At 57.0% G+C, this 9,794-nt stretch overlaps 1 protein-coding gene across 2 annotated transcripts in view; it reads right to left on the bottom strand.

Annotated features, from left to right (window-relative positions):
- Positions 465–9,794, bottom strand: part of KIAA0556 (KIAA0556 ortholog) — a 233,269-nt gene continuing 223,939 nt past the window's right edge. For both annotated transcript variants that reach the window (XM_018040845.1, XM_018040846.1), the window contains 7 exons: positions 8,397–8,461; positions 6,744–6,854; positions 5,811–5,950; positions 3,852–3,953; positions 3,129–3,289; positions 2,896–2,984; positions 465–2,351 (listed from right to left, as the gene is read on the bottom strand). In XM_018040845.1, coding sequence (XP_017896334.1) covers positions 2,293–2,351; positions 2,896–2,984; positions 3,129–3,289; positions 3,852–3,953; positions 5,811–5,950; positions 6,744–6,854; positions 8,397–8,461 — 727 coding nt within the window. In that variant the 3' untranslated portion in view covers positions 465–2,292. The remainder of the gene's footprint in view (positions 2,352–2,895; positions 2,985–3,128; positions 3,290–3,851; positions 3,954–5,810; positions 5,951–6,743; positions 6,855–8,396; positions 8,462–9,794) is intronic.

Genomic DNA, 9,794 nt, shown 5'->3' with positions numbered 1-9,794 from the left:
CTGCTTTGGCAGGCATGTTCTTTACCACTAGCTGCTGCTGCTAAGTCGCTTCAGTCGTGTCCGACTCTGTGCGACCCCATAGACGGCAGCCCACCAGGCTCCCCCATCCCTGGGATTCTCCAGGCAAGAACACTGGAGTGGGCTGCCATTTTCTTCTCCAATGCATGAAAGTGAAAAGTGAAAGTGAGGTCTCTCAGAAGTGTCCAACTCTTAGCGACCCCATGGACTGCAGCCTACCAGGCTCCTGCGTCCATGGGATTTTCCAGGCAAGAGTACTGGAGTGGGGTGCCATTTCCTTCTCTGGTAAACCGTATGGGCTTCTATTATCTCGCCAGGATCACGATCTCATTTGCAGGTGGGAAGAGGGAGTGGCTGGCCTCCAGTGGACTCAGTCCATTCTTGGAGGCAGCACAGTCTCCCTCTTGTCTGACCCCAAATCTAGCACATCAGACCATATTCTTAATAACATTTTTTATTGATCTTGCAAGAGAAAAAAATAGAAATTTATTTTAGGGTTAATGCCTGTACAGCTTTTTTTCCCCCTCCCCTCCTAACTTGCATGGTACATACAGTTATAAATATCAACTGAGATCCTGGGAGCAAGTGAGTGTGGTACTCGTGTGATCTCCCAAACATATCTGACCTGTTACAAATGCCTCAGGCGGGAATAGAAAGCTGGGCTCCCTTTAAAGCCAAGGTACTGGTTTTGATCACTAAAAGTCGATCAACTCCCCACCCCCCTCCGCCACACCGCCCCCCAATTCTCCTGGGAGTCTGGAGGCCCAGAGGTGGAGGTGCTTGCCACATCTGGGAGGGTGAGGTGAGCCTAGAAGCTGGGGGCTTGGAAGCTACCGAAATTATGGATCTTCTCTGGGAGAAACAATTCCTTATCTTCACGTCGGGCCCCACGCTCCTAATGAAAAACTCATTTGCATAGCTGCTCGGCTGAAGCTGCAAAGCTCATAAAGTATTTGCTGGGGCTTTTGGTTGCATAGGAACCTACTTGGAGTACAGTACGGTGGCAGCGGGGCCGGGCCGGGAGCCAGGAAAACAATGGATTAATATTTGGAACAAGAAATTACCCACCACTGGGAAACCAATAAGGTCCCTGATCCGAGCTTGTTACACAGATGAAAATAGATGTGATCTGGGCTTCACGTGGCTGGTGGGGGCAAGGCACAAGTCCAACTTGCCCAGAAGCTGCTGGAAGAGGGCAAAGGGGCAGGGACCCCTGGGCAACAAGAACCTCACCGCCTGGGGCCCAGGACGCAGGGGGACAAGAACGGATGGAAAGGGAGAAAAGCCTGGATCCGACAGAGGGAGTCCGCCCCCCACCCCCAGGCTAGTTCAAGTGGCAGGGGGCGTGGCCTCTGGGGCTGAGGGTGCGGCTGTGGCACTGGTCTTCTGTCTCCTGGCCTGGCGTCTAGAAGGCAGCCGGATGGGCCCTCCTGACCCTCTGGGGTAGGATGCTGCCTGCCTGTCCTGTCTGGGCCTGGCAGCACTGCAGGGACCGGGGCCTGCATGCCGGATAGAGGCACAGGGCGGACTCAGGGCGCAGGTGGGTTCAGCTCCCTCAGTTCCTAAGCTCCCAATCCCTTCTCGGGCTTAACCAGAGGACAGAGATCCAGCAGGATCAGGGGTCCCTCATGGAATCCCTCCTTCTCCACCGGGCCTGGGTGAGACCCCCCGGCCCCAGGATGAGTGAAGGGTGGTAGCAGTCCAGGAGGGGTCCAGGGGAGAACCCCACCCTCTTGGCCAGCTCTGCCAGCCCCCGGATGAGGCAGGGATGAGATGGGGGTGGGGGCCTCCGAAGGCAGGGCCCCATGCCTGTTGGTGTTGGTGTCTGAGGCCTGGTCTCCTCCACCCGGCTCAGTAATGCCCCGGGCCCTGGGGCGGCTGGCTGGGAGGCCTCGCCAGGCCATGTCACTGTGTTACCTTGAGTCAGGCAGAGCCCACGGATCCCATGACGGGCCCTGCTTTGCGGGATCTCACCCAAAAGTCACACAGCCAGGAGTCCCCGGGCTCCCCGTGCTGACCCCAGGACCGCAGGGGCCAGTGGAAGACCACATACCCCTTCCTCCTCCTGAACTCCTGTGTTTCCCAGGGCGGTTTACCCCTTGAGTCCCTTCTCCCCAGCGGGCCCCTCCACACTGCAGCTCCCTTCCGCCCTCTGGGGTCTGGAGTCTGGGCAGGCCCGCATGAATGCCTGAGGGCCAGGGACACAGGTGCTGCATGGGGGCTGGTTGCAGAGCCCCGTCCTGGCTGAGAGGACCAGCCCCGCTCCTTCGCCGGTCAGCACCGCCATGGTCTCGCTGTCTCCTTCTCACTGATGCAGGTTTTGGGGCGTAAGGCTGTGGAGGGGGAGCACGAGAGGAAGCAGTGTTACCCAGCCTCCATCCCCGAGGGCTGCCCCCTGCCCTCGGGGTGAAACCCACCCTGCCCGGGGTCTCAGCACTCACGGCCCCTGGAGACCTGGCCACCGCCCCCACAGCCTCCAGCTCGGAGCAGGCTGGCCCACACTGTTCCCTCTGCCTGCCCAGCCCTGTGCATCTTTTAAGATCCAGTTCAAGCATCCCCTCTCTGGGAGGCCCTCACCCTTTGCATCCTCTCCGGGTTTCCCATGGTCCAAGGCTATCCTCTTGATACAGCGCTTCTGCCCTTAATGGCCCTTTCCCCTCTGTACCCTTAAGACCTGGCTTCCGGGAAGCATATCACGTTACTCCCAGGGTTCTGACCCCATCACCCATTCCACAGACCCCCAGGAAGGCTCCTGGGTGGAGAAGAGGGGGCTGAAGGCTGGCAGGGATGACAGACAGTGTCTGATGCTGCCAGCTCCTTCTCTGTTCTAACCAGACCCTGGAAGCGGGGTGGGAGGGGCGCTCTGAGGAAACTGACCTGGATCAACTGCATTCTGCTTCCTCTTCGAGGTGGTAATGATTTGGTTTTCATTCATCATCTGCACGTCCTGGTCCTCTACCTGATTGCTGCGGAGAGGGAAAAACCAGAAGGTGCCTTCCGGCTCCAGACGGCAGGTCCCTGGCATCCTCCGCCGTTAGGGCTGGCGGGGGAAGTCGGAGAGGAGGGGAGGGGAGGTCACAGGGCCAGCTTGGTGTGGGAGGGGGGCGCACCTGATGGCGGTGTGCTTCTCCTGGTGACAGATGTCCGCGTCCTCGGTGAAGAGGATGGTGTGGTAGGGCACCGTGGGCTCGCACGTGGGCAAGATGCCCCCGACCAGGTGGCCTACCATGGCCAGGATCCCGTTGTACACGAGCAAGTCATCCACCAGGAGCTGGACAGGCAGAAGAGGGGCTGCAGTCCAGCGTTGCCCTCCTCCTTCCCATGCGTGACCTCTAGTGAAGGGCATCACTGCCCAGAGGCTCGCCTACTACACACTCAGCCCGTGTTGTGATTTCAAATCTTCACGATGGCCAGGAAAGGCGCCTGGATCAGCCCCACATTGCCAACGAGGATACTGAGGCTCCAAGGGCTCAAATCTTAAACCCACGTGGCAGAGCTCAGAGGCAAACTCAGCTCTCTGACCCCCAGGACCCCCTGACTCTCCCCACCTGAGTTGCCCCCTGGCAGGAAGAACTCCCCACACCACTATGATTCAAGGAGAAAAGATGAAAGAAAAGCAACATTCTGCTTTTTCGGGGTGATGACTCAAATCACTCAGAGAAGCCTTTGAATTCACGGACGGATGGCATAGATCCCTGCCTCCGAGGACCCAGCATTTGTGTCTAAGGTTGCGGCCGACAGAAGTAACTCAAAGTGTGACAAATGATAATTGCTGGTGGCCTAATTACCAACGGGCATAATTATCTCCCAAAACCCAGCCAAGAAGTACTTACGCCAAACTCCTTCACCCCTCGATGCGGTGTTTTTGCGTAATTCCACAGTTTGATCATTGACACCGTCGTGGGCAGATCGAAAATCACATAAACCCGGTTCACCTGTCAGAGGGAAGAACTAATTCAAACAGGCATGTTTGGGAACAGAGGCACGGGGCTGGGCTGGGCGGGGGTGCCAAGCGTGGGCCCATGTCAGCTGGCTGGGCTTCTCCAGGGCTGCCGGGTGTGGGGCTCTCACCGCCTCTCATCTCCCCAAAGCCCATCTTGAGTCAGGTCACGTGTGGCTGCGTTTGCAACAAACCGCTGAGCTGGCTGTTGAAGGGCCTGTTTTCTGGGCCTGGCGTGGCTCTCATTTAAATGCCCGCGGAGAATCAGGGACACCCTTCCTTTTCCTCCAGGCCAGGCCCAGAAACACAGTCCGGGGTCCCAGGGCCAAGGGCGATGGCCCCCAACTCCAGAGTCAAGAGGCACGGCCCCCCACCACCCCCCCCACCCCGGAGCAATCAGCACAGCCTTGACCCCTGTTTGTCCTTTCCCCGAATCACAAATGAAAAGCATCGCTGACTGGCCAGGAAGGCGGTGCTGGTTAATTTCAGCAGAGATCTTTGAACCTCTGGTGTGGGGTAGTGGGGGCAGGAGGGGGGCGGTGTTCCAATCAGTGGCAAAAATCAGCTAGTAAAGTGGGTCCTAAGAGCCCCCCACCAGCTCCCCACCCCCAACATAGACTCTCAAATATTAGTGGGGGAGCCCTTGCAAGATAGGATAAAGCAAATAGAATTCACTGTTGGCCATAGGCTGCAGGCTTAGCTTTGACCCAGGCCCAGGGTTTCAGCCCCAAGAGGATGTAGTGGGGTACGGGAAAGGTCAGCCTTCTCTGCTTGTACCATGGAAACTATTTAGATGAGGAGCCTCCAAGTGAGTGCCCATGGGACTCAACTGGATACAAATATTTGAGTCCAGCTGAGAGAGGGACAGACGGGGAGACTGCCCCACACCCAGAGGTCTTCGTGTGAAAGAATGGCAAATGCTTGAAGGTCTAGGTCAAGATGGCCGAAGGCTAGACTGGCTAGGGGCCACCAGTTTGCAGCCCCAGGTGTGAAGGCTGATAGATCTATGCATTTCCCGTCTGCAGTGGTGGGGCTGGGCCGGAGGGGTCAGCCTCTGCTCAAGGGAATCTGACGGAACATCGCAGGGGTGCTGCCCCTTCCTGGGAGGATTTTGAGAGAATGTATCCCTTGTCTTCCTTCCAGGGGTCACAGGGGTGGGCAGCCCAGCCCCTGCTTCACATCTACCTAGGCATCTGGGCCCGTGGCTGACAGGCTGGGGGGCTGTGATCCGCCCCATCCCATCCCGAGTGGTCCCTCGCCTCCCTTGCTACCGCCATCGGCCAGGCCCAGATGAGCAAAGGCCCACCCCCAGGTTCGCCATCAGGCTTTGGAGCAAAAAGATGGGTGGGACCACTTGCAGAGTCTGTGATCTGGGAGACTGAGTTGGTGGGTTGGAAGAGCTTACCAGGCAGGTCTGAGGACAGAGAGAGGGCAAAGTAGGGATCAAGTACCCAGTGACACAAAGAAGGAGCAGAAATCAGGAATGTGGAGAGGCTGGGGCTGGAGGGAAGAGCAGAGCGAAGCAGAGACAGGAAAGAGAACTGGAGAGGGAGGCCCACAGGGACCGAGGGCTGCCCACGCCCCCAGGCCTGCTGTGCTGGGCTCCTGGCCTCAGAGGCCCACTTGATAATCAGCACCCCCAGAGCAAAGAGAAAGACCTCTGGCTGGGAAGATGTGTTAGCAAACACCTGAGCCTTCCTGGCAGCCCCCGGGCATTCTGACTTGTTTCAAGGTTAACTTGGCCTGGAAGGAAGATGTGTCGCTGAGACTGGGGACAGAGAGTGCCACACACACCACCCCCCTTCCAGCCCCACCCCCATCCACCCCAGGGCTGGGAGCCTCTGGAACCCACCAGGCCAGGCAGGATGGGGGCCAGCCACATGTGTCTGCCGTCGCTGGTGTTGTTCACTTGGTCGATGAGCTTGTCAGGGGTCCGGACGTCCCCACACACGCCCTCCAGGGAGTTGACGCTGTCGGGGAAGGCGGCGATATCTGAGGATGCCTCTAAGCTGTCATAACCCAAAGCAGTGTGTTCGGCCCCGGGCACTGTGGGACCCTCTTGCGGCCACCAGCCCCCATCACGCCGATGGCGTGGCCTGGCAGGGGATGCCGGGGTGGGTTGAGCCGCTGTCTGCTGCTTGGGGCAGCTGGAGGAGTGTCAGCCAAATTAGACATGTTCTGGGGGAAAAGGAAGGTGAGGAGGCTGAGGGGAGTGGGGGTGAGAGTGGAGGGGTGGCCAGTTTCAAGGAAAGGAGAGGGAAGTATGTAGAGGGCAGGCTGGAAAACATGGGTTAGGTGGAAAGGGGTTGCTGCCGCTTTGATGCGCTTCCCTAGCGGCTCAGCTGGTAAAGAATCTGCCTGCAGTGCAGGAGACCTGGGTTCAATCCCTAGGTTGGGAAGATCCCCCTGCAGAAGGGAGAGGCTACCCACCCCAATATTTATAGGCTTCCCTGGCAGCTCAGCTGGTCAGGAATCCGCCTGTAAAGTGGGAGACCTGGGTTCAATCCCTGAGTTGGGAAGATCCCCTGGAGGAGGGCATGGCAACCCACTCCAGTATTCTTGCTGGAGAATCCCATGGACAGAGGAGCCGGGCAGGCTACAGCCCAAGGGGTCACAAGAGTCAGCACGACTGACGTGACTGAGCAGCAACAGCCGTGGCATTTCTTCCAGGTCTGGTTCTTTCAGGGACACTTCCCTCTACATTCAAGGATTCTGCTCCTTCCCCCGGACCCTCCCATGCTCCCTGCAGTCTCGCTGGGGCCCCCCTTCTGCCTAGAAAGGATACTGTTCTCTGACAGAGGGATTTTTTCTCCCCTTTCATCATATAGCTCCAGGCCGGTAAGACCGATGTAATAGGGGTCACCCCAGCTGGTCAGGAGCTGAAACTGGAAAATGACTGGAACATGTTATTAAGGAAAAAACAGGCTTAATTTTCTGGAGAACAGAGGGAAATAATTACAAAGATAACAGGGATATGTGTGTGTGTGTGTGTGTGTGTGTGTGCGCGTGTGTGTGTATATATATATAGGTTTATAGAGATGAACGAGAGAAAAAAATGATTTTTCCCCCTCCGAGACTGAAGTCTATCAAAATGTATGTGGCATGAAATTTTCTTTCATTTAAACAGCAATATGAATGTGTGTATGTGTGTTTGAAGAATTCAGAAGCTTTCTCCAGGCCCTGGGAGACAGGGCAACAGGCAGGGAGGGTGACCTTCAGGGAGCTGGCAGGATGGAGAAGCATCTGTCACAAACTCAGTGTATAGGACTGAACAGTGACCAGACCTCAAAAACCACCTCCTGCCTCAGTTTCCCTGGTTGTAAAATGACAAGAACAGAGTACCTGTTCCCTCCTCCACCCATTTCAAGTGTGGAGGGCATGAACAGCAAGGCAGGTTGTGGGAGAGTCACAGCTTCGTGGGGATGGGCTGTGCCAGGGTGACCCCCTCCTGCTGCTGACTGCATCCCATGTGCCAGCCCTTCCGCAGCCCTGCCCTCCACTGGCTCCCAGCATCCCCAGGAGCAGGCGGGCTGAGGAGCCTGAGAAGTGGGAGGGTGATCCCGAGGGGGTTAAGTCAGAGGTGGTCCTCCCGGGAGAACAGGCAAGTGAGAGTGCCAGGCTGGCTGTGCTCACTACACCTGACTCTGCTTCTTCCCAGCTGTGTAAGCCGGCAAATTACTTAACCATTCTGTGCCTCAGTGTTCTCTGCTGTGAAATGGGGGTGCTAGCAGTGCCCACCTCACAGGGCTAACACAGAGGGTTCACACAGGTGACCCACTGCCAACACTGCCAGGTGGCAGGAGGGGTCCAGCACGTTTGAGCTATGACTCCTTCCCTTTTCACCTCCTCCCCACCTGGTTCCAAGGAGAGCCCCCAGCCCCATCCCCAGGTGGGTTTCCATCGACAGTCCTTGGTGCTGCCTTCTGAACCTCAGTCCAGCAGGGGGGTGGGGTCTAGAACTCGTGTTGCCCCCCAGTCCCAGAAGCACCAGTCTCCCTGAGGACCTGGGAGCCTGCCTAACCTCTCCGCAGTTTCCCTGCATGGGCTCCGCTGCCTCTGCTGAGGCCTGGCTGAGACCCAGTGGCGCAGCTAAAGCCCAGATCCCGCCCCAGGGCCGGCAAGGAGATACAAGGGCTTGGCCCTCTCCCTGGGTTCTGGGTGTGGCCCTAAGGGCCTGCGATGTGTGATGTGTGGGTGGCAGGAGGAGGAGTCCCTGGATGACTCAGCAGTAAAGAATCCTCCTGCCATGCGGGAGACTCGGGAGGCTTGGGTTCAATCCCTGGGTGGGGAAGATGCTCTGGAGAAAGAAATGGCAACCCACTGCAGTATTCTTGCCTGGGAAATCCCATGGACAGAGGAGCCTGGTGGGCTGCAGTCCATGGGGTCTCAAAAGAGTCAGACATGACCGAGTGACTAAACACCAACAGGAGGAGGATACAGCCGCAGGGCATCGGGGGCGCCTCGTAGTCCATGCTCGCTCGCTCCAGGCTCTTCGTGTCTAGCCTGCAAACACAGAAGCAGAGGATTGTAGTGGCCCGAGTTGCTGGTCAGTTATTCCCCCTGGGAGGTGGTGGGGGAGGGACAGACACACAGCTTCTGCTCACACAGAGTTCCCATCCACTGGGAGAGGCTTGTCCCCTCGAGTTTGACTCATAATCCTCACAACAACCCTGGGAGCTGAGTACTCTCACGTCCCTGGAGCACAAGGAAGTGAAGTCACTTGCTCAAGGTCACACAGCTGGGAAGTGGCAGAAGTGGGATGTGACCCGAGGTCGTCTGGTTTCAGGGTCCATACTCTGAACCACCCCATTCGACCTCAGTCCCTTCGTGAACAAGGTTAAGTCCACTCTATGCTAAGCTGAGACCCATGATGGACCCATGGATTGTGGTGCTGGGAGGGGGCAGGCTCCTACCCCAGGTGGTGGTCAAGGACGTGATGTCTGAGCTAAGGAGAAAGCAGCCATGGGAAGAGTCAGAGCTGAGCCTTCCAAGATGAACAGCACCCAGAGCAAAGGCTGGTGGGAAGGAGCTGGGCAGTTGGTGTTTATCCCCAAAAGCAGCCAGTCGGGGGTGTGGGCTGGGATAGGAGACAGGCAGAGAGAGGAGGCTGGGAGGTGGGGAGAGCCCTTGAAGGCTTTGGCTTCGTGGACCCTGAGCAAGTGGCTTTACTAGCCTGGGCCTCAGTTCCCACATCTGTAAAATGGGCATAACAGCCCCTGCTTCAAAGATGGTTGAAAGGATTATCTGAAGGATGAATACAAAGCATCTGGCTCAGAGCAGGCACCCAGGAGGGAGCCTCTCTCCTCCCCCAGATTCCTCCCCGCAGGGCTTCTCTCCCTGGTCTACCGCCAGTGACTTCTGGCTCTGGCCTGCTTTCTTCAATTTCAAGGGCAATGTTGTAATTAAGTGACTATTCCCAGTATCTGGCCCCAGGAGTGATGCCAGCTACGGTAAAGGGAAACTCATTTTGTTTCGAGAGCTTGGCCTCTGGTATTTGGACATCAGGGGGTTTAAATGAATAAACTTAACGTGGCATTTACAAATTGTTAGGAACTTAAAGCAGCTGAGACTGGGGCCAAGCAATCCCAGTGAATCCATGAAATGTTAGGCTCCGTTTTCCCTCTCTGAATATTTCTAAATCAGGAATACAGAAACAAGACGAAGGAGGCCCTTCTACGAATGGGCCAGCGGGCGTTTCTGGAATCTAGGCAGCCTGGAGCCTCTTTCCCCAGCAGGAAGCCCAACGAAGCATTTAAAATCTCTAACACCCAAGACTGTGAAAAACCCAAACATCCCCAGACAAAGTGGGTACATCCCTGGGCTTCCGGAGAGGCTT

This window comes from Capra hircus, chromosome 25 (genome assembly GCF_001704415.2).
Source record: "Capra hircus breed San Clemente chromosome 25, ASM170441v1, whole genome shotgun sequence".
Taxonomy (NCBI): domain Eukaryota; kingdom Metazoa; phylum Chordata; class Mammalia; order Artiodactyla; family Bovidae; genus Capra; species Capra hircus.
Note: the sequence above shows the minus strand (reverse complement) of the source record. Positions and strands in the feature narration are given on the sequence as shown.